The sequence below is a fragment of the Lepisma saccharinum genome, chromosome 10 (genome assembly GCF_977018435.1).
Source record: "Lepisma saccharinum chromosome 10, izLepSacc3.1, whole genome shotgun sequence".
In the NCBI taxonomy this organism is placed as follows: domain Eukaryota; kingdom Metazoa; phylum Arthropoda; class Insecta; order Zygentoma; family Lepismatidae; genus Lepisma; species Lepisma saccharinum.
In genome coordinates, this window is record NC_139238.1 from 13015069 (window position 1) to 13039902 (window position 24834).

The following is a 24834-nucleotide window of genomic DNA, read 5'->3' on the forward strand; positions in this document are numbered from 1 at the left end:
ATTTCCTCTACGTTGCACAGATTTCAAATTCTGTTAATATTTTCAAAGCTCTACTTAAATCCTTGAGTGGAAATCACAGATTAGGGTTACTAATGCGCTAAGCGGGCATGTTGAAATCATTCTAAATAATCTGTGACTTCTAGTTGATAACAGTAGGGAAATGATGTTATGTATTTTCCGTTCTGTTACTACATGTCTATGGATCAACTATTATTTTATCTGTCTTTTGTTATAAACACCAGTAACACGAGCATAGCTGGGTTACAACTTATGAGGTATATATTTTAGTTTTAAGTAGATTATGTTAATATTTTCTGAATTTAAATGCAAGCTCTGAACTCTTCTATTTACTAGAGTTGATAACAATGATGTTCAACTTTCAAATTTCATCTGAACCAACCATTCGTCCAGATAAGAACTTGTAAGTGAAAGTGGTTCAGATACTGATTAAAATCGTGTTGTGTTCTTCCTTTCAAACACTATTTCCAAACGAAGATTCTTATTAAAATAATTAAAAGGTCTCATGTGAGAGTGAAGTTAGCGACACTGAATTGTATGTAATACATCTGTGTTAAACAGTCTTTTAAACCGGTCAGTGTTCAGTCAATTTGGATGTGAGATGAGCACCATATACGTAATTTTGTGTTTTCCTATAACACATACAATGTCGAATATTCTACGAGTACAATATCTTGACTGTTCTTTTATGTGCACCTACGGATAAAAGGTTATTTTTTAACTTCAATACCCAAGTTAATGTAATGGATGATATTCAACTTGACGTCGCCACGCAGTGTACTCTGGAAAGAAATCGGGCAAACAAATTCGCTTGTGTTAAGGAAAGCACATGAGAAGCCTTCTTACAGTGAGAAAATTTGCATTTCACACTTTAATAGTTTTGTGGAAAGTAAACTTGCCTCATAATGGTAATTTACCTTGAATTACTTCGACACAGGCCATGCGTACAATACTTACCCGGCATGATTTCAAAGCAGGATCTGATCCGTTTGCCCGAAATATGACGCAATGAATTGTAGGGGAAGTTGCTTCTGAATATCATCCATTAAACTATGTTTTTCAATCTCTTGAAACGGAAAGACGAATTTGTTTATTTGGAACACAACGAAACTTCTTCACATTATCATCAAGGAACAAAAAAGTTCATATCTAAGTAGGACACAATTACAAGACCTGCATGTCACAACATGTTTCAAGACCTTAATACATTCTTCTGTGGTTGTAACTATGTTGCAACGCATCATGTAGTGGGTTAAGCTACACTAATTGAAAGTGATTATGAGAAATCTTGTTTACGTATTCGATTTGTCTAACACTTGATTGAGAGTCGACAGAACGTTTCGAACCAGAAAGGTGTACACTGGGAAAACGTACATTGCTAGCAAGTAAGTGAACTAACAGAAAGTATGCAATAGTTGGATAGAGATTTCAGTTACTATTTTCAGGCTAATGGTTGAATAAAGGGTACCAGACTACCTTGAATTACAAATAGAAGACAAACAGATCCTCGGGATATATAAAAAGAATATAAACAACTAGCTACAGTATGTTAAAAACGGGATATCCAGTATTGTTATTAGTGTTGCCCACGAGACGAGACTTTGGCCTGTCTCGTCTCGTGGAAATGCTGTGAAATGCTGTCTCTGCTCGAAAATATTCGTTTGTCTCGGGACACATGATCAATCTCGTCTCGTCTCGAATTTTCAAAAGCCTGTCCCGTCTCGTCCCGTGGGCAACACTAATTGTTATGAACATTTGCCCAATACAGTACAAAGTTGTTAGCAAAAATACAATATTGAACTTGTACTTTAAATAAATGGTCAATTGTATTCTGCTTCGGGACGTCACGCCATTGTCTCAATAACAAATTGTCGGTAGACAGTGGCGGCAACTAGGTTTCAAAACTGGGGGCTCAAGGTGCCAACACTTGTGGGACAAGTACAGTTTACTTTACTTTGGTAGATAAGGTTTAACATAGTGCGGAAACAAAAGTGTCAAAAAGTTGGCGGACTAGCCCCAAAGACCCCCGTAATGTCCGCCACTGTAGGTAGGTATTGTCTCTCGCTACTTTTCTTTGTAGCGCATTGGCGCCTCAAATACACCGAGGTATTTTTGTCTTAGTTATGTTTAGTTCTTTTGCCTTGGATTATACGGAACATCGGATTCTCAAGACTACGTTGTCACATATACACGTATTATAATACGTTTATCTGTGTCTCTGCACATCTTTAGGCTGCTTTGTAACTCTCGCTCACAATGAAATTGCCAATATGGATGTGAAATATAGAAATTATCCGACGAATTTAAAGATAAATCAACATTTAGTAAGAAGGAGTGTTCGCAGCATAAATCTGAGATTTCACTGTATAAATTTTAAGAAAATATTTGAGAAACCTGCATTATTTAGAAGTAAACTTGCAAAGAAACGAGATGTGGTTTTGAAAATGTATTCTTTCACAATTTACACACAGTGGACTCTCTTTAATTCGAACTTATATAATTCTAATTACTAGTTTATATTGGCCTTGAAATCATCTGTAAAGACGTGATGTTTTTATTAAATCGAATTTAGGATAATTCGAACATTTTTGTGTCCCCTTGGAATTCGAATTACAAAAAAGTCCACTGTATACATTTCGTAGCAAAATAACGTATTGAATTTAAGGTTACAATAAATATCACACGATTCTCATAGCCTCCATTAGACGTAAACGGCAAGACTTTCGAAATTTTACATAATCATAATTCAGTTTCATAACTAATAAATTATTATTGAACATACAAGATGCAAACGTTAAATTTTCATACCTGTGAAAAGTCTTCGATTATTTGGTATGTGATCAACAGGGTTTTATTCCATCCTATAATTAAAGCCTATGAATGCGATACTAAACACACACACACACACACACAAACACAGGAATAAAACAGAAGGAATAAGAGAAAATAAAAGAAATAGGAACCGACAAAGAGGCAAGGAAACAAGAAGCAAGATGAAGAGAAAATATAGAAAAAGAGAAGAAAGAAAGAATAGAAAATTGACGGATTAGTTCTGTTTACTTTGCTTTTCTGCCACTTTTGGCTAATCGCGAAGATGAGGGCGATTGATGATATGACGAAATTGGTGAAGGGACCTCGCAAGGAACACCCATGCCCAGGCGAGGATTCGAACCCGGGACCACTGGCATCGTAATGCGCGTGATAACCAGCTACTCGCCGTTTCAACGCAATACTCGTCAAGTGAATAATAATAACAACAGATGTTACAAACTCAATAATTTTATTTCTGTGTACTTTTATACCAAATCTTTTAAAATGTCAGCTGTTCCGTATTTAGAAGAAAAACAGGTTTTAAGATCGTTCAATACAGTCGTAAACTAAAACTAAAACATCATTTTGGATGAGGAACAACTATACTTTGCATATCATGTAGTTCCAAACTAATGCAACTGCTGTAGACTGATGTCTGACCATCACGAAAACGCTGCTCGCGGCGATGCTAACAGATAGACACGCAAGCATTAGCAAACTTCGCAATAGAGTAGGAAGTTGGTTGTTTATTTTCATGTTATTTACAACAATGCTTTGCATTTGCTCTGTTTAGCTTCATGCCAAGGTCTGCTGCAATGGAGCAAGTCGTGCTGGGTGTAAGTGTGTTTTTCGGCTGTTGGAGGTCGAAGATGACCACGTCACTCACAACTATGCTTATCATTGTTGCTGTTCTCAACATCCTGTCCGTCTGTGATTGTGCTGGGGTTTTTGGCGAGGTAAGATATAGCTAGCTTATGTAAGTATGTTCTGGTGTAAGAACAGGTGGTTTACAATTAAAAAGTTGCATTAGAATAGTACATTGTACAGTAAAATCTCGTTAAGCCGGACTTCGCTTAATCCAGACACACAAAAGGCCCCCCAAAAAGCTAAATGTAATGTTTTAAATGTGGCTAGAAGTCAACAATCGCCGGGCACATCATCATAATATGGGTATCGCATATGTACATACGGCATTGTTGTATTGCTTTACATTTTACTGTACTGTATAGTGTATTTAGGCCTACGCCCTTTAAATTCACCATATTAAACGTGTTTTGTTGCTATAAACGGAGTTTTATTGCACTTTCTACTGTTCTTTTAGGTTATTTCAGTTAATCCGGAGTTTCGTTAAACCGGTCAACTTATCCCCCCCCATTAGTCCGGATTAACGAGGTTTTACTGTGTTTCGTACATTGCATGTTTATACTGCGTCATGCTAGTAGAAGCGCATCAAGGTAAAGGTTCCCACCCGCTCGCGAATAATTTCTTTACTTTCTTTCTATACCCTGTTCCGTCTATTTTCGGAGTAGGCGAACGGAAACAAGTCTCTGCGTAAGTAGTGACGCGAGGCGGCTCCACCAATGAGCACGTGAGAGGAGGGGAATGCGACCACAGTCACCAGCCTTCCCAGCAGCGTGTACTGCTTCGCTCTGCCCACTCGCTTTCCTCTCCTTCCTTGACGCTATGTGCGGCCTTTCTGCAGAGTTAGATGGAACAGGGTATACTTCTCCTCTAACCACTGTGGACTGGTTGCAGTGTTAGCAGCACTACACTCTTTGAAGGAAGGTGTGCGACGGCAGCCTCCTATTTGGAAAACGTTCCCCATACAAACATCGTGCGACATGGCTATTACTTCCTGCCTCGCCATAAATAAGATGCATGTCTGCCAGCTCCTCTGCGGTGTACGCAGCCATCCCTATTTCTGGATATCTGCCGACCCGTAGACGACGAACACTAGTGCACTGTACACAATGGGCAGTGCCTATCGATAACGCCTAACAGTGCCTAATGCGAGGTTTGTCCAATTCGGCAAGTTCGCGTCTTTTGTCCGTACGTATTCAACCGCAAACGTGTGATGGTAACCTGATGCGCGTTGATTCTGATATCGCAGTACGTGAAGAACGAAAAGCAGCTCTCGGTGCTTTCCTGCCGGAAGAGAACTACTGCGTTAGCGCCCCTAGCGGGAAACATCAAAGTCAAAGTCACGGTTCGGCCTTTCTGTACGTACAAATATCAACACAACATCGCGACCAAAAACATCGCCCGGGTCGCCCATGCTAATCACTCCATAAAACCCTTCCCTACCCCCGTTACTTCAACAGACCCATTCGTTTCCTTTGGGTAAGCCCTTGCGCATCAACTTCACACATCTGCCATGTGCGTTTTTTTAATAGAGCATGCCGCATTTCTTTGTGGAACGCCCTTCGCCGCGGTCGTATGGTTGGCCGCTGTGCCACTATTTCCTTGTAAACATAATTTTCGCACTTTTTCCCACTTCAATAAATCCGAATGGGTACCGTTTTCGGCACATGAACTTCTGTGTTTATTTTCACTTCACACCTCCTACGCGCTGGAAACGAACTTTAGAAACACCCTGTATATACAAGCCGACCTTCCTGGCAGAGTGGTTATCACAATAAAAATTGTAGGGCAGACTGTGTACAGCTCAAATTTACACGAGGTATTAACTGTTATTTACAAAACGACCTCAAGGCTGCAACAAGTGAGCTTCAAAACGCCATTTTTGTTATTTTAAAGATGGCGCCTCCTGTACACACTTGCCTTTTTTAAGTCTAAAGCTTACAGAAATTTCTCGGCAAATGAAAATTCAATATCTCTGTGCATGCTTAGCACACCAGCAAGTTTATACTAATGAGAGAAAAAGTTCGACAATGCCCTCAGTTCGCAGGCAGATGGGTGGAAAGGCTTACACACAGAGTCCATCACATTGCATCATGCCGTAAAAGCGTATGGGAGAGATGTGAAGGTAGAGCCCCACACATTCATGATCTCGGCCATTAGGGAGGTAATGTGATCAGCATCACGCTCCGTCCGGCCTTTAACCCCAAGAGTTCCCGCAGATAGTTATTTATTAGAGTCTAGGTGAACCCCAGAGCTACTTCATGCCGAGATATTGTTGGGAAAGTTCCCACCTAAAACAACCACGCTGGGAATCGAACTAGGTTTTCTCACGTATCACTGAGACTTCTCATAGGCCGGCCAAGCAGGTATCTCTCTTCCTGTCTCGGCACACACACACACACTCACCCACTCACTCACTCACTCACCCACTCATTCACTCACCAAGTTCATACCAATCTTTCTCTCCAAAGATATATAAAGTCTGAGCCATTAGTTTCTAAAATCCCAAGACTAAATTTTCTCTTAATTTTCTCCCATAATCTTGCCTACTAAGACATCCTCTACTATAACTAACTAACTCTCTAGCATTCATAAACCAGAAGGTTTATGGCTACAGCAACACAAGCCTTCCATGTTCCCCTATCCGGGGCAAGATCAATCCAATTTTTTCATCCTTACCGATTTATTTTACGTCCATCTCAACGTTATCCCTCCATCTTCGTCTTGGCCTTCCTGGAGGTCTCTTACCAACAGGTTTCCCAACAAGAATCCTGTAAACTGTTCTTCCCTCTTCCATTCGTGTCACATGGCCTGCCCACCTAAGTCTTCTTGATTTAATTATTCTAATAATATCTGGAGATGAATAAATTATGTAACCTTCTCCACTCACCTGTCTCCTCATCCCTTTTAGGTCCAAATATTTTTGAGAGAATTTTATTTTCAAATAGCCTTAATTTGTGTTCCTCTACTATACTCTAAAGAATATTCAACGATAGTTAGGACAACATAGTAGTCACCAGTGTTACACAATTTGAATACAACAGGCTTCCTCACGTGGTGCTGCTTTGAAGGTAATGACGTAAGAAGTCACCAAGTATAGTGTTGTACAGTCATGGACACTTCTGTGTTGTACCAACCCATTGGAACTCAATGTGATCGTTACAGGCAATAACTGTTCGTGACTGTACAACGCCGATTAACACCAGGAGTGTTACCAATTAATCATATTTGATGTTATTGTATAGCTACGTACACTTCTGGGTTATAATGATCTCATTGATGGAGTTGTTACAACCCAAAACTGTCCGTGGCTGTACGTCAACTTTCTTACACTGTAAGATCATATTGGCAATGTAAATTAAAGAAAGAAGGCCATTTATGTAGTGCTTAAGAAATATTCTTCAACTTTATTAGTGCGAGAATATCAAAGAACAAACACGTGAAAATTGAACTAAATTGCAAGCGTTCAATCTCTCTCCATTGTGTGTCATCAAGCCAGCGTTATCTGGCATTGGATAACTAGAAATTGAAGAAACTTCAGTTTCTAGCGAGCACTTGCAGATGGTTCCATGCTGCTCACATGGAAAACGGCCTTGATGCACGATAAGGGTTTGTTTTCACTTTCGTATACTCGAATTCGGAAAATGAGTTCCCCCACCAACATGTCAAGTTGGTTCTTCAAGTCTGTCAGATCCTCCTCATGGTAGGCGTCTTTCTCAAGCAGTCCCTGAAACATAAATAAAGTGTTGATCCTCAAATGTGTCAAATGGGCCATCTAGGTGGCACAGAGTGTTAAGTCGTCTACTTTAGATCTATTCACTCCGAGGAACCAGGTTCAAATCACTACCTGGACATGGGTGTTATTTGTGATCATCAACTTCATCTAACGACTCATCTTCATCATTGGGGTCTCCCCGATGGCGTAGTGGTAGCGTCGTCGCCTTGTAATCAAGTTGTCCCGGGTTTAATACCCGGTGGAGGCACATAGTGGTTCGCATCCCACTTTAAACTGTAGGTCCAGTCCCGATTAGCTTTACTGTGCATAAAGTAGACTTAAAATGCCAACTCAACAACAACAACAACGACTCATCTTCATCGTCACAATTGGCCAAAAGTGGCGAAATGTAAAGAAAATGTATCTACACTCTGTCTCTGGAATGTGTGGAGTAGGGCCGCGCATAACGGTAAAGAAGGGGAGAAAACTAGCCGCGTTTTCCCCTCCATGAACTCACTTCTCCTCTCACGCGTTCACTGGTAGAGCCCTGTCGAACCTCTACTTGAGCAGGGACTTGTTTACGTTTGCTTGCTCCACAGATTCCCGGAGCGGAGCGTAGTTTCATTATCTCCATGTTTAATTGAACCATATATTTTGCTTTGATTTATGAGGAAATGTGGTTCGGTTAATTACATTTGCGAAACAACATCAAGTGTCGTTTGACGAAAGGAGGATAAATGCCATTCCGTGGAATGACAAGAAATTCTACATGCATGTAAGGTGCCTACAACCGCATTGACTCTTCGGCGATGTAAGAACTTAACTGCCCTTCTGTACATTTTTGACTCACCTTAGGGATCGGACATTGGCCAATTGGAAAGAAACCCAACGTAGTAATAATAAGGCGCTTCACACGGTTGGATTGGGAATCGTCAATCTGCTGCATGGAGCTGCAGCCGTACTCGAACTCATGTGCCGATTCGATCGAGCCTTCGGTTTTCGCTATGATCTAGAAAAGACAAAAATTGACATGTAGTATGTAGCTTATATCTGAGTTAACGGATGTTTGTGCCCTCGGGCGTTTAATGTTTAGAACTAATTTACATATATTAAATTTGTATATATTTAGAACTAATTTACATATATTTATAATAATTTACATATTTTTCATAGATTAATATTCATAGACTCATAAAACTTATAAATATGTATATAAAATATGTAAAATACTATAAACATATGAATGGCTTATTGCAGAAAGGGACCTGAGTCACTTTTGCACAATTCTGAGAAAAAAACAAGAAAAATCGTATAATATTGATAGTGTAAGAAAGAAATGTGCCGTTGTTGGCTCACATTTTCAGCATAATGAATAGTTAATTTTGCAACCCTCAATACGCCCCCCTGCAGTATGCTGCTAGCGACAGTGGAGATGAAAAGGTTGTAACTCCGATACCTCAAAAATGTGACTCAGGTCCCTTTCTGCAATAAGCCATTCATATATAGATTAGTTTCAAATATATGTAAATTAGCTCTAAATATATGTAAATTAGTTCTAAACACTAAACGCCCGAGGGAACAAACAGATATAAGCTACTGTAGAATATACCTGCATAAAAGACAGAAACGAGAAATTTGAAGTTTTCTTGGTTGATTGGTCCGTAGTGTCAGAGGCTCCCGGTTAACTTTGGTACCAGGCGGATAGCAACCTGGTTATTTATAGAAAAGTAGTACATTTTGTATATTGCAATTGAAAAATCAATCCATTAGTGGAGAATGTGGGCCTGTGCTGCGCGGTTGCATACACCTGGCGCGGTTGCATACACCTTCGGGATAAAGTTCGTAGAGGGCTCGTAGCCTCGAAAAGAGATACCAAACAAAGCAATGTTATTAGGAAAATGTTGTTTGCATTAAGCTCTAAGCGTTTATGCAGTGATAGAATCGTAGTTGCAAATGCTTCGTGTAGACCACTGTTACTTATGACTTACTAAAACGTTCTTGGATAAGAATTTTTTTACTTGCCACGTGTTCGTCTATTTCTCCAGTAAGATTAAGCTTTCCCTCTGGGCTGATGATGCAGTCCTTCAGTCTCACCCTGAAGTCATTGAGCTCAATCAGTGGATTTTCTATGTCGTCACACAAGCTGATGGACTCTATCTCCAGCTCGTAGTCTCCACACTGAAACAAAAAATAATAAAATAGCACGCATGTTCATGTGTGTACATATACGTATATTTGTGTGTGTGTTCATATATGTGTTTCAAATTACTTTGCTTTTCTGCCACCTTCGGCTAATCGCGAAGATCATGATGAATTGTGATAGTATGAAATGGATGAAGCTACAAACACAAACTCATATGGACGACACAACAAGAGCGCCACACAGGATTAAGCTTAACGCTCGCTGAGACGCGGGGAAACGTGGCAAGAGAACTTCTGTTGTCTGCTTCTATTGCTTCTACAGCGAAACTTACTGAACCGAAGCGCGGTATTTCCGTGCCAGAAGTCTGCAGGTTTCTAGGGTGGGCCGTTGGGCCGCATCTCCAAAATGCCCTCTCGTGTAATTCCGCGTCTCTTCGTTTAGCTCCGGCAAGCGTTACGCTCGGCCCTGCTGTTGCCGAGCATGGAAAATGTTCCTCGGCGGCGCGGTACATGGGCGACCTACCCTCGGAAAGGCACATGGCATGCAATTTTCCACTCCAAGGTTCAGGATGGCACTTTTTCGGCATCTCAGTGGGCGATAAGCTTTACTCACCTTGGACTTTGTTTTGTAGTATTCGGGATCTTGCGCGCTGAAGACGCCGGCAGAGTAGCTGGCCAAGAGAAGAAGAGTGGGCAGCGCCATTTTTCCCATGATGCTTTACGATCTTCCACTGTCTACACACAAGTACACAAGCTCTTGTGGCGCTTATTTATTAGCCCTGGTTGTATGAGCAATGTTTGTTAGGCCAGGATGCAGTTCCAGACAATCTAGATGACAATAAATCTAAAATACAAGGGCGATTTTAAACTTTCGCTTCCCCATTTCCTGTTTTTTGCGAAATATCCTGCCAGGAAGAACAGATAAGCCTCATTATAATGAAATTCAGCAGGCAAGTCACAGAACTATGCCTGAACTCTTTGGAAATTATGAGTAATAGAGCGTTCACGGTTACGTATGCTGCGTTCAAAACATACTAGTTGACTCATCTCTCTCTGTATCTCCCCATCATACCGTAGTGTTCGAACAGACAAAGTATCTCTCTGCCTTGTGCATTTGCTCAACTGTTGCAAGAGCCTATCTCTTTCCATTCAGGGGTGTAATGGGTGACTTTCCCCATATCACTCAAATGTCAACCTCCCTTCCACGTAGCACACCTTGGGCCGCAAATTGCAGACTAACGAGACTCTGGCGTCTGGGCCCAAGGCCTCTGTGGGATTTGTGTTGTTCGTTGTCCATTTGTGTCTGTTGATTGATTGATTTGGTGTTTTAAGTCCACACTATACCCAGTAAGGCTAATCGAGACTGGACCTATAGTTTAAAGTGGGATCCGTACAACTATGTGCCTCCACCGGGTATCGAACCCGGGACCTTTTAATTTCAAGGCGACGACGCTACCACTGCACCGTTGTGTGTGTGATTGTCCCTTCTTGTGTTTCATCTTATCGTCATCAACCTCATCGTCGCGATTAGACAAAAGTGGCAGAAACGCGAAGTAAAATAAAGAAAGAAAGAAAACAAACAAACATTTCCATTCAATCTGGCAACAAAATATGATAACTTGTCACACTGCTCAGCTTTGAAGGTAAGCAAGTGACAAGTACAGTCGAGTCTCGATAAATCCAAGTGGACGGGACAAAGACTACCTACAATTACATAAAACTCGGACAGTACGAAATAATCAATGGAAAACTGGAAGAAGCGAAAGATGTAGAATACAACAAAGAACGCAGTTGCCTATATGAAAATGAGATCCATGGCTTGGCATGGGTACTCTTTGCGCCTCTTCATCAATTTCATCACATCACCATCACTCATCCTTTCTGCCTCTCTTGTCTAATCGCGACGATGAGGATGAGTGATTTGAAGAAATCGATGAAGGGACATTCACAAGGCACACCCATGACCAGGCTGGGATTCGAACCCAGGATTTCGGGAGTCCTATCGCGCTGTGATAACCACCCCACCATGGAGGTCGGCCATCCACAACTGATTGAAGAGAACTGATCAAGAGCCAATATGAAATACGAGGAGGTATCAAAAAGTTTTGCCTGTTGAGGTATAATTTGTTTAATAATGGAAAGATTGAAACAATGAACATACAGATAGTTTGCATGTAGTGTCCACACAGTTGAAATCACGTTCAATGCATTTGTGCCAGCGTTTTATCCAGTCCTCAAAACCAGTTTGGAAAAATTCCACAGAACACTCCCTGCCTCACTGTTCAGAGCTGTTTTAACCTCCTGTAGGTCCTCGAATCTCATGCCACGAAGCACAGACTTAGCTTAGACTTTATGGTATCCCAAACTCTCAATCATTGCATCTGCTGACCCACAGGACATGTGCACTGCATCAGAAATTTCCTGGATGGTGATGCGTCTATCCTCTCGAATGAGCTCATCATCCCTGCGGCGGTTGTCGTCGGTCAACGAAGTTGATGGCCTGCCACTCCTTGTCATGTCCACACTTTCGGTTTATCCCACTTTGAACTTAACTACTTAAGTCTGAGCTAAGTCTTTGCTTCGTGGCATGAGATTAGAGGACCTACAGGGGTTAAAACAGCTTTGAAACGGTGAGGTAGGGAGTGTTCTGTGGATTTTTTCCAAACTGGTTTTGAGGGCTGGATAAAACGCTGGCACAAATGCATCGAACGTGATGGCAACTGTATGGAAGGGTAACTCTGAGTAGAGGGCACTACATGCAAACTATATGCATGTTCATTGTTTCAATCTTTCCATCATTAAACAAATTATACCTGAACAGGCAAATCTTCTTGATACCCCCTCGGATATTGAAACAAATGGCTTGGATGTGTCTCACAATTCTGAGAAAATTTACATGATTTTCATGAAAGTTATTCCTGTTGTTCTTGTGGGGATGGAAGGTCCGTCTTCAGCAGGGAATTCCGTCAGCCGTTGATCCGTCTGCATGAAATTTTAAAGCTTTATGTCCATGCTCACAAAAGTAGTATATGTTGTGTTGTAGCTCAATATGAGTAAATTAAAATAAAATTGGAGAGTGACTTATTGAACACCCTGTAGCTGTTAGAGGATATGTTGAAATTGAGTTATATCTCTTCACAGAGGAACATCAAAATCAAGAAGTTTGGCGCGAGCAACTGCAACGCGGACAATAATGACGTCATCAAAGTGAGAAACGCTAGCATATCCACGGCGAAAAATGGCGATTTGGTTGTGTCTGGGAATGCCATGGTTTTGAGAGATCTTGAAGCTCCTCTGAAGGTAAGTTTCCTTTCCTGTCTCCCGTTCTACTCGATGCGTAATATTTTCAGGTCATTTCCACATAATGTGCCACATTTCCACCATGATCCCATCGTGTTAGCACCGTGTTGTGTCGCACACATTTCCGTGTAACGTATTTTTCCTTGCTGCATCAAATGCAGTATTTCCAAATTGAAAATGAATGAGCTCGTTAAGCTTTTGGGTGTGATTCAGCATATACCTTCTGTCAAAAAAGTACTGGGAATTTGTAATTTAAAAGGCCCGCGCAAATGATTTTTTTAAAATCTTTTTTTCCGTAAGTTGGTAGCTCTGTACTTAATTACTATGCTAAACATGAGTGCAATCTATCAACCAGTTTGTTTACAGCAGCTGTTTGAATCAGTCCACTTCAATAAATTATTGAACAAAGAGTTTGCCTTAAATTTTGTGTTGCGAACGGAATTTCGTGTGCTGACTCGCTAAAAATGTTAGAAAAGACTTATGGTGAATCAGTTTTATCAAAAACACGGGTTTACAATTGGTACAAAGCGTTCAAGGAGGGCCGAGAGATCATCGAAGACATGCCTCGTTCTGGACAACCTTCCACCTCTTCAACCGATGAAAACATCGAAAAAGTGAAGGAAATTGTGCTCGATAATCGCCATTCCAGCTTAAGAGAGATAGCTACTGACCTTAACATCTCTCACGGGTCTGTTCGGTCGATTTTGGGATATTTTGGGCATGAGACGCGTCGCCGCACGGCTTGTTCCAAAAGAGCTGAATTTTCTTCAAAAACAGTACCGTGAGCAGGTCTCTTTAGACATGCTGGATCGCGCCATTTCTGATCCCACATTCATGGAATGCATCATAACTGGTGACGAGACATGGGTTTACGAGTTTGACATGTAAACAAGTCAACAGTCATCAGAACGGAGGACAAAAGACGAGCCGAAACCGAAAAAAAACACGTCAAAGTCCTCAAAAGTCAAGGTGATGCTCATTGTTTTCTTCGATATTCGTGGGTTGGTGCATCATGTATTCGTTCTAGAGGGACAGACGGTCAATAAAGAATACTATTTGGCCGCATTGAAGCGTTTGCGTGAGAAATTCCGTCAGAAACGGCCAGATTTGTGGAAAAACAATTCGTGGATTTTACACGACGATAATGCGCCATAGCATAGAGCGACAGTTGTGACCGAATTTAAGGCCAAAAACACAATAAATACCATCGATCAACCAACGTATTCACCAGATCTGGCTCCTTTATGTTTCCAAAACTAAAATTGCTGCTCCGGGGTACCCGTTTTGACTCGATTGAAGCCATAAAGCAAAATTCGTGGAAGGAGCTGAAGGCTATACCGGAAAGAGCCTATAAAAAGTGTTTCCAAGACTGGAAAAAACGCTGGCATATGTGTGTTGCATCAAATGGGGCCTACTTTGAAGACGACAAAATAAATAGTGATGAATAAATGAAAATTGTGCGTTTTATTTAACAATTCCCGGTACTTTTTTGACAGAATATATGTCCACTTTGCACCATTGAAAGTGTACGAGGGAAAAAAAACGTTAACTAAAATCCTCACCTGAAATTTTTAGAAAAAAAAATACGGACATTGAGATAGCTTAAAAGTGGAGGAGTGATTAGCGTATCGTGCTACGAAACCTGGGTGTATAGGTTCGAGTCCCAAGTATGATATGGAAGTTCAAATAGTGTCCATCTCGTATTCCACCAGTTCACGATTTATCCTCAACACCGCTATTAATCTACACAGGTATGGGTGCGGCGTAAAATTACCACAACAATCATAAGCGGATTGCTTAGGCTTGCATATTCACACATATACATACATATACATTTACGTACACAAAGTCGGGGTGTAAGGGGGTCGGCCCTTTCTCAATGCACCAAAATGTCAACTTCCCTTCCAGTAGTACACCCAGGAGTTCATTTTTTAGGCTAGCGAAGCTCTGTCGTCTGGATCCATGGTCAGTATAATTCTCTTTGGAACTTGTGTTGTGTTCTGTCCATATGTGTTTGTGATTGTCTCTTAATCCATTTCATCTTATTATCATTCATCCATCTTCACATTAAGCGAAAAGTGTCAGAAACGCGAATTAAAATAAACTCAATCAATCAATCGCGCACAAGGTCAAAGTTTCTTTTAAGTTCAATTTATGCTCAGATAGGCTAATCGGGACTGCGCCTACAGTTTAAAGTGAAACACTGTGTGACTGGACCAGAGATCGAATCAAAGATTTCATGATAAATAAAGGCATACATAGAGAGAGAAAGAGAGAGAGAGAATATCAGTAGCATTCTGATGAATAGTATGAGCGTATTCTGAGTACAAGATCAGGACTACGTATGTCACTACGATACGTGGCTCTAGACTATGGAGAAAGGTTGCTTGGTTGATTTGCTGTTTTAAGTCCAGTTTATGCACAGTAAGGCAAATTGGGACTGGACCTACAGTTTAAATTGAGATCCCAACCACTATGGAGAAAGGGTGAAGACAAGTGGTTAGACACATCCATTTGCCTCGTTCTCTGCGTCTTGAAGGAAACCACGTTACCAGGTTGCAAACTCATAAGAGATCAGGTTGCCAACTCATCATCTAATTGAAATGGACAATTTTATTCACAATTTCTAATCTGATGTTGTTTTGTAATTTAGTCTTTGGGCTTCAGGCTTCGCACGTAACCTAGCTGACGTGAAATATGCAATTCTGATGTGTGTGTGCGCGCGCGTGTGTGTAGATATACATACATGTACTATCCTAATCGAAGTTTTCTCCATTTTTGTTCCGCAGGTCGCTGTAACCATGCAACGAGAAATACTGGGCCGGTGGATTGGTATTCGATGCATGAGGAAGATGTTTGGCTCCTGCACATATGATGACTTGTGCAGCTTTTCCCCTCCCGACGGAAGCTGCCCGCCTATTCTTCAGGAGCATGAACTACCTTGTAGCTGTCCTGTACCGCAGGTAAAGTTCTCAGTGTGCATGAAAACATTAAAATATGCACCAGTTATGAATAGACTGAGTATTTATTTGCAAATGCATTTTTATATTAATTTATATATTTTTTTATGACCTAAAACTCAGTGCGAACCTCAAATAAGATATGAACGTTTAATTGTGTTTATTGTATAATGTAGGTCCCAGTTCATAATTGGGGTATAAGGGCTCACCCTTTTTGAAGACACCTAACTATCAATCTTCCTTCCACGTAGTACACCCTGGACTGCATTTTGCAGACTATCGAGGCTCTGGCGTCTGGACTCATAAGCTATATCTGTGGGGCCTTTGTTGTGACCTGTCCATGTGTTCGACAGATTGTACTTACAAGAATTTCATCTTATCACCATCTTCGCGATTAGCCAATGGTGGAAGAAAAGCGAAGTAAAATAACCTGAATACACACACACAAATATGCCATTACATACAAAGATTCAAATAGAGTGAGTGTTAATCGCCAATTTCGCCTGTGTTCCCCTAATGACGGTGTTCGTAACGTTTTATTAAATACTAGCTCATTGCCCGGCGTTGCCCGGATAATGATAATTATAATGAATTCTAACTATAGTGTAAAATGAACTTGGAGTTGAACGGCATTGGGAGTGTCACTCTTCATCTTAGCGACCCCGAAAACTATGGATTCCACACTAATATCGGTCGTTTTCGATTATTTTTACATGTCACCCCTTTTCACCCCACCCCTAGGGGTGCCAGGGGTGTCTACCCCAACACTATTTCTTTCCAGATTTTAAGTGATATGTGTACCAAGTTTGGTTGAAAGCGCTCCAGGCGTTCGAGAGTTATGCTGGAACAAACATACATACATCCATTTTTATACGTATATTAGAAGATGAAATCTTCAATATTTTTCAGCAATATTTTATAATAAATTAGATTTGGAGTAATGCTTTCTACACGACGACACTATACTATGTCCCAGGAGTTGTGGAGAAAGGCCGCGCATAACGGTAGTGAAGGAGAGAAAGCCATTGGACGAAGCAATGCAGTGCGCGGTGCTGCATACGACTGGTAGCTGCAGCTGTGTTTCCCCCCTGCAATCCCTTCCCCTCTCGCGCGTTCCTTGGTATAGAGCGACCACAAGGAAAAGAACCTGCGGCGCAGCTTTCCCTTCTTCCGTTCAGCTCGGACCATAAGGAAGCATGGTCCACACTGCTCCTCCCCTCCACGCGGGAGTACGGTGCGCAGGTCTTTCTTTGCTTGTGGCTCCACTATAGAGCCCTCTCGAATCATTACTTGTGCAGAGACGTGTTTTCGTTAACTTGCTCCACACATTCCTGGGACGGAGTGTAGTGTCGCATTGTAATTAGCTTTGAAATGACTTCCTAGCCATATTTCCTAATATGTTCATAATAAGTATAATTAGCAATACTTCTGAATGCTAGTTCAACTACATTACTTTTTTCCTCCACCAACTTTATATATTCAGAGTCACAGAAATCTTTAAAAATTGTTGCTTCAGAAAGGCATTACCAAGAAGGACGAGTGGGGGTAGTTTTCTTTTAGGGATGTAGTCTGTGCTAACATGTTAAGCAATGTTTCTCCAGGCGTCCCGGGTTCGAATCCTGGCCTGGCCATGAATGTTCCTTGCTAGTGTCCCTCCATCAATTTCATCATAGCATCATTCATCCTCATCTTCACGATTAGCCAAAATTGGCAGACAAGCGAAGTAAAATAAATGAATCGATCATTTAAAAGAGAACATTTAATATTTCTATTTGTTTCTTGTAGGGCAAGTACTCCGTATCTGGCGCCCGCTTCAAGGTGAATACAACGTCGGTTGCATTCATGATGTCCGGAAGGTACAGAGGACGCGTCAGGTACTTCCAAGGCGACCAGAACGTTGCTTGCTTTAGATTTGGATTCACTTTGCAGTAGGATTAAGTGATGGCCTTGATCTGTTCAAAAATGAACGATTCCAAATGCATTTTCCCTATTTTTCCAAAACTCAGGCTTATGTTGATTAACTAAAATACCAATTCTATCTTAATATAGTGACCATAGGTTGGTATTTCTCGCAATAAAGCACCATAACTTACGTTTTTTAATGTTTAAATAATTTGAGCATATGCTTTGCACTGAGACACAGAAAATAATTGTAATCTACTGTTTAGCAGCGACATGTATTCACACCTTTTCAATATGAATCCAGGTCTAGATAGATTTTCACACAAAGGTGTATGTAGTGGATATCTTGCTATCTTTCTTCCTTCCGTAAACACAAGAATTGAATGGGAATATGAAATTGTAATCATTAGTGGGTGCTGAGTACTTGTAAAAGTTGTGAAATTTGATGATGTCCGTACATACGAGTATTCAACATCATACATGGGAAACTTAAGTTCTGGTTCTAAATTCTCGATTCAACTTTAAAATTCTTATTTCTGAGGCTAAATTCAGAAAAAAATACTTCTAACAATAGAGTAGTTCTAACTACTAAACTGATTGTTGAAAGATTGCTGTTACTACCAAGTTAAGGCTCTATTTTTCATTAATATGGCATATTTACTTTACTCTAGGCACTCTAACCATTTTCAATCATTTCTGAATGTGAAACATTTATCATTTAGATACATAAAGTATTGTATTGCTTATAATATTATTGTGAATGTTATCAATTGTGTGAAATAAATTAAATATTACCCTTCTAAAATTTTTAATTTCTTCTTCTTCTTCTATGCTCTGTCCAAGGAGTCTGTGGAGTAAGCGAACGAAGTCCTCTGCGTAAGTAGTGACTCGAGAGAGCTCTACCAATGAAAGCGTGAGAGGGATACGGAATGCATCGAGGGCGCAACGCGACTGCAGCTACCAATCGTTTGCAGCAACGCGCACTGCTTTGCTCCGCCTACTCACTTTCTCCCACATTCACTGCCGTTATGCGCGGCGTTGCTATAGTGGAACCACAAGCAAAGAAACCTGCGCAGACCCGCGACTCCTGTGCAACGTACTCCAGCGAGGAGGGGAGGGGGGAGTGGACCATGCTTCCTTATGGCCCGAGCTGAACGGAAGAAGGGAAAGCTGCGCGGGGACTTTGCGTCCAAGGTTTTTTTTCCTTGTGGTCGCTCTATACACAGATTGGTTCGTTCCCAAGCGACATGTGTCTCGTGTCGCTTCGATCTGTTTTGCTTCCTAAAGCAAGACATTCACTGCACATTCGCAGACAACAGACCAAAGCAACACGATGCACGGTATTGAAAAACGGCCCAGGGCGAGCGATACGTGAAACTTGTCGTGTCACTTTGGTCTGAAATCTCCTGACATGAGATATAAGGGAGGTTTCAAACCGAAGCGGCACGCGACACATGTCGCTTTAAAACAGTCCAATTGACAGCAAAGTTTCACACCGTAGTAGCATGACAGACTGCGCAAGCCGGCATTCTATTGGTGAAACCCCTCCACCGATACGTGTCACTTCGGTGTGAAATCTCTCTAAGAAGAAATGTTTGAATACACTAATGGACAAGTTACCTATCATTATCCTTGTAAGCCTACGCGCTACGACGCCAGAAGTCTCTGGTTCAAATCCCGGTCTAGGCATGGATGTTTGTGAGTGACCATTCATCAATTTCATAATATCATCACTCATCCCCATCTTTGCAATTAGCCAAAAGTGGCAGAAAAGCGAAGTAAAAAATCAATTCAATTAACCTTTGCGGTCAACCGTACAATTTAATGATCTCTATCACCCATCTTTGCATTTATAATCACACCAAGCTGACATAAGTAGAGTACTTTAATCGTCCTATTAAGTACATTGTTGATTTTGCACGATTTTTTGAACGTTATTTGCAAAGGATAACAACGTAACATATCACTATTAATGATGCACTCGATCACAGTAAATCGATTACGTGTGAACATCAGGTACAAAAGAACAATGAAGAAACAGTAATTACTTTAATATTCTCTAATTGAACAAGATCTATAATTATTACCGTGCTGACAATCAGCCTGAAACAACAAAGGCGCTAGCAACAATACAAAGGCCATTTTCCTTACTTCGATGCAATTGAAAGGTATTCACAGAGTGTAAAATCGAAAATATCTACCGTTGTATTTTAATACCCAGACCGACAACACTGATCGTACGTGTTCTTTGGGCAATCACGGATGCAGAAATGGTAATGCAATCTCTAGTAAAACATGTACATGGTCGTTAATGTGCAATAAAAATGCTCATATCGAATGACAAACCAGCTTGAAGAAACCCGAAGTTATAATTTTGAAGAGATGGACATTATCAGAATGAACGTATGGTGCATATTCTAGCACATTGCAATGAGGCACTGCAAAATTATCCTGTGTATTGTTTGTTTTATAATAGTGAATCAGGTAAGTTGAATTAATTTGTCTTGGTAATAGTATCTCATGAAAGGTGTAATACAGAATAGATCATTAAAGCGTACAGTGGGATCCACTAGCATTGTTCGGCAAATTGTCCATTATTATTTTCATTAATTTTCTCTTACATCGTATGTGTTTTTATGCGATGGATTTTTATGTATGCTGGTGCAGAAGTTTTCCACAGCTTGTTTTGAGTTTTCTTTTAATTCTTGAAGCTTTGTATGCAAAGTTATGTGTAATGTAAGTAATTCAAATTAGAATGTGAAGAAATAAGGTCTTAAGATGTTCTCATTCATAATCCTTAATTAAATTATGAAATTTCCATTCCACAAATAATATTCAGTTATAAAATGAAATCATGTTGAAAGTTATACATTGGGCCCCTTGTAGGGGACGTCGAAACAAAACCTGGAGGGGTCCGGGCCCATCTCCCCCCCTCCTGTTTCGGCAGAAGCAGCTTCACAGGAAATAATCACGGGGATAAATCTGGACAGTAGAGTGGCTACAAGCTTGTCACAGAAAGCTGCATACTTGAAACAAGCTCTTCAAAGCCAACTCTCAACTTGATTCAAACTTGCAAATTGGCTTTGACAATCTACAAGTAAGCTTTCGTGCTATCTGATATAGTATTTCTTCCAGGAGGGCATTTTGCTTTTTCAGGGGGAGCGTTTACCAAGGGGGAGAATTTACGCTGTGACACCGACCAAAAATTTGCTTGTATACTACCGTCTTTTCTATCAATTTGTATATACATATTGAAATTTAATCGCAGTAAAGTAAATAAAAACCCATTTTCCCTGCATTTTATGATTTGTTTCAGGGTACAGCGCTCAGAATTCGGGGGTTCTCTTGGTCTAACTGTGGACCTTTGTCAACTCCTGTAGGTGTTATAAATCTTTATGTTAATCCAGAGCCTGCAAGAATCCCAGGAGATTATACTATTTCAGCCGAAATACTAGCTAGAAAGAACTACAATGGTCCTATAGGGGTAAGTCTTTCGTACAATTTTCAGACAACCATAAGTTGTTATTATAATCACTAAACTATAATACAATCGTATCTATTGTACTTTAACACTAATAGAACAAGCGAGGTACTACAACTGGCAAATGCATAGCCCAAAATGAAACAATAAAGGGCAACCAAAAAATTAGGAGACCATTATTCGACAAAAAAGAAAAAAACTGGTTTAAAATTTTTCAAGTACCAGGGTATAAGTGCATACCCCTGAAAGTATTCGTGTGGAGATGGGCTCTTTCCAGGTGTTTTTTTAAAAGAGTTCAAAAGTTCTAACAGTTAGAACATGTTCAAATTCTATTTATTATTTAAGCACTGCTCAAATATGGAAACCCTTAACATTTCAGTGCAAGGGTTTTATCACAATACAGAAATAAATATGTTTTAAGGACATAACTGTGACACGCACCTTCTGCCTTTAGGGCTTTATGTTAGTCGGTTACAACCCTTTTATCGGACTTCTCAAAGGCTACTAAGGGTTGGTAGGATCAAGCCCTTGCGAGGTCTGTGGAGCAGGATTTATTTTTAATTATCACCTATGTAGGTTTGAAATGAAAGATCATTAAGATAATTTACTCGAAGATTTATTTAAACTTCCGATGATATACAAACACTTTTTCAAACAGACAATTCACCCGACACAACTTGTTGGCCTAAACCTATTAGTTGTACCAAAGTTTATAACCCTGGTCTTTTTGATGATGTAGGAGAACGCCTTATTCAGAGTTGGGTTTGTGGAATATCTGCCAAATGGAGTACAAGTACACCAGCCAATCCGAAGATTGAAGCAAGATATTACCCAACGTCCCCTGAACCATCAGCCTTACGGCAACCAGGAGAATGTCCCGTAGGCTTACAAAAGTCTAGCTCTTTTATATCATAATTTTGCTTACAATTTACCATGGTTACTACATAGTTGTTTTATATTTCCATAGTTTCAGCATTTTTTTCCTGATTTAAGTTAAACAATTCATTACCTATTGTAACATTAACAATAACACATTTTTAAAGAAAAGATTCCAACATAGATTAATACAATACAGATTGAACAGTTTTGTGCTTGGTTTGATTGATTGATTGATTGATTTAGTTTATTTTACTTCGCGTTTTGTGCCTTTTGGCTAATTTGCGAAGATGGGGATGAGTGATGAAATGATGAAATTGATGAATGGACATTCACAAACAACCAAGCCCGACCGGGATTCGAACCCGGGACCCTTGGCGTCGCAGCGCGATGTGCTAACCACTCGGCCACAGGGTCGGGCAGTTTTGTGCTTGGAAAAGAATGTGTTGACAGGGGCGACACAACTGTTAATATACATATATATGAAATTGAAGTCCCAATTTAACATAATATTGCAATAAAAACAAAGTATTTTTCACAAGCATCATCCTTTTTCACCATTATGTATGTTCCAGATGGCGGTTACCGTATTGAAAGGAAAGTCTGAAGTTGCATGTAATAAGAAAGGAGAAGGTTCATGTTATTACGAAGACATATGTAGACAATCTCCGTTTAAGTGGATGTGCAAGTCAAAAGGAAATAAACAGATTTTCCCCTGCAAATGCCCCATTAGAAAGGTATGAAGATTACCCATACTATTAGCTAAAAATACTAAGCTTACATAACAATTGCTTCTTTCATTGAATGAACAGGTTTGTAATATATTGTAAATGATAGTTTGATATGACGTGAATGTTATTATTCTTTAGAGACGTTCAGTACTTGTTGATTCGTCTTGAATTGGACACTTTAACTACTGTTTCATGATTCGTAAACATTTTCTTCGTCCCTGTCTTTAGGGATTCGATGTTAATTTGTACATGCATTTGAATAATATACTGGTTCTCTCCTTTGGTGCGAAAATTCTGGTAAACCCAAAGGTTTATGGCTGCAGCAACACAAGCCTTCCATCTGTCCCTATCCTGGGCAAGATCAATCCAATCTTTTCCATCCTTACCAATTTCCTTTAGGTCCATCTTCGTCTTGCCCTTCATACCGGTATCTTACCATCAGGTTTCCCAACAAGAATCCTGCAAACTCTTCTTTCTTCTCCCATTCGTTCCACATGTAAATCATCTTGATTTAATTATTCTAATAATATCTGGACATGAGTACATATTATGCACTTCTACCTTACGCAACCTTCTCCACTCACCTGCCTCCTCATCCCTTTTAGGTCCAAATAATTTTCTAAGGATTTTATTTTCAAATACTCTTAATTTATATTCACAATAAATAATAATAATTTTATTAATTACAGAATATAAAACACATGTTTGTGGTTTCTTTCCAGGGTACATATTGGCTGAAGGATATGCAATATGCTATCTCCAAACAGAACATTCCTTCCTTTGTTGGAAAAGGATCGTACAAGATTACCTTTCTAGGTACACACCAAAGAAAAAAGATATTTTGCTTCGAGATGAACGGCAAGATAGAATAAGCAGTGGATGTATTTTTTTAAATCCAATATTGAATTTAAAGAAATAAATATAATTCCAAATATAGTTACATTTATTTTTTTGAATATTTAGTTTTTTCTTGGGGGGGGGGGGATGTAGTAGAATTTCAGAACATTTGCGGCCGATCCCTGTCGTAGAATAATCAACACAAAGCGCTAGGAAGTCATGGGTCGCAGATTCGAACACTTGGTAAGGCTTATACGAGGTGTGGCAATAAAGAAACCGGACTCATGCTCTAACCCTTTAATGAAAAAAGTCAGACAATTGAAATGTTGTCCCCTTCCCTATCCCTACACCGCTCCATGCGAATTTTCCACTGTTGGAAGCGGTGTTGCAGGTCATCTTGTGTTATGCTGTTTAGAGTTGCGTCGGTTTTGCTTTCACCGCATCCACGGACTCGAACCTGGTTTCTTTCAGCGCAGACTTGACTTTTGTGAAGAGGAAAAAGTCGCACGGGACCAGGTCCGGCGGGTACGGTGGATATATCTAACACTGGAATGTTGTGTTTTACCAAAAACTTCTTCACAGATATCCCGTTGTGTCCACATGTCTGATCTCCTTCTTCTCACCCGTTCATGAAGGGTTCCCAAGAGATTCTTAAAATACAACTGACTGATAGTCTGACCTTCAGGCACCCAACCAACGACCAATTTTAGCGACCTTCTCGATACTGACTTCAGTTTTCGAAGAGCAAGGGCAGCCTGATCGTGGATCGTCCCCGACGCCTTCTCTACCCTCTTTAAGCTTCTTAAACTACTCGAAAACTCGTGTGCGAAATAAACACTGATCCCCACAAAATTTCTTTCAATTGTAAGTTTCCGTGGCGGATTTCCCAAGTTTTGTGACATTAACACGTTGTTCCTCTTTAGCACTTAGCATGATTCCGATGGAGCTCACACACACGATCCTCTTCTAACAATGGTCACAGCCAGACTAACCGCTACGCGTGCGTGAAACTTTGCCTGCGAGTCACGTGACCTGAACTGAGGGAAAAAAAACAGTCCGGTTTCTTTATTGCCACACCTCGTATACCATATAAGTATCATTGCGTTTGTCCCATAGGCCTAATCCACTTCATGATTCATCATCATAGTCATCTTCAAGAGGTAGGAAAGTGACGTAAAGCAATCTAAGAAAACGGCTTTC

At 40.3% G+C, this 24834-nt stretch overlaps 3 protein-coding genes across 3 annotated transcripts; 2 read left to right on the plus strand and 1 right to left on the minus strand.

The window, feature by feature from the left end:
• The first annotated feature begins 194 nt into the window (after window positions 1-194).
• Window positions 195-18491, plus strand: LOC145994220 (ganglioside GM2 activator-like). Its single transcript, XM_083130316.1, has 5 exons — window positions 195-275; window positions 3623-3785; window positions 12689-12847; window positions 15637-15810; window positions 17593-18491. Exons 1-5 carry the CDS (start codon window positions 199-201, stop codon window positions 17737-17739), a joined length of 720 nt encoding a protein of 239 aa, XP_082986442.1. The 5' UTR covers window positions 195-198; the 3' UTR covers window positions 17740-18491.
• Window positions 7072-10346, minus strand: LOC145994444 (uncharacterized). Its single transcript, XM_083130580.1, has 4 exons — window positions 10161-10346; window positions 9428-9583; window positions 8256-8414; window positions 7072-7417 (listed from the first exon to the last, which is right to left on the minus strand). The coding sequence occupies exons 1-4, from the start codon at window positions 10257-10259 to the stop codon at window positions 7235-7237; spliced, it is 597 nt and encodes a 198-aa protein (XP_082986706.1). The 5' UTR covers window positions 10260-10346; the 3' UTR covers window positions 7072-7234.
• Window positions 18492-20016: 1525 nt separating the features above from the next.
• On the plus strand, window positions 20017-23727 carry LOC145994221 (ganglioside GM2 activator-like). Its single transcript, XM_083130317.1, has 4 exons — window positions 20017-20193; window positions 21026-21193; window positions 22642-22803; window positions 23520-23727. The coding sequence occupies exons 1-4, from the start codon at window positions 20140-20142 to the stop codon at window positions 23667-23669; spliced, it is 534 nt and encodes a 177-aa protein (XP_082986443.1). The 5' UTR covers window positions 20017-20139; the 3' UTR covers window positions 23670-23727.
• The last annotated feature ends 1107 nt before the right edge of the window (window positions 23728-24834 follow it).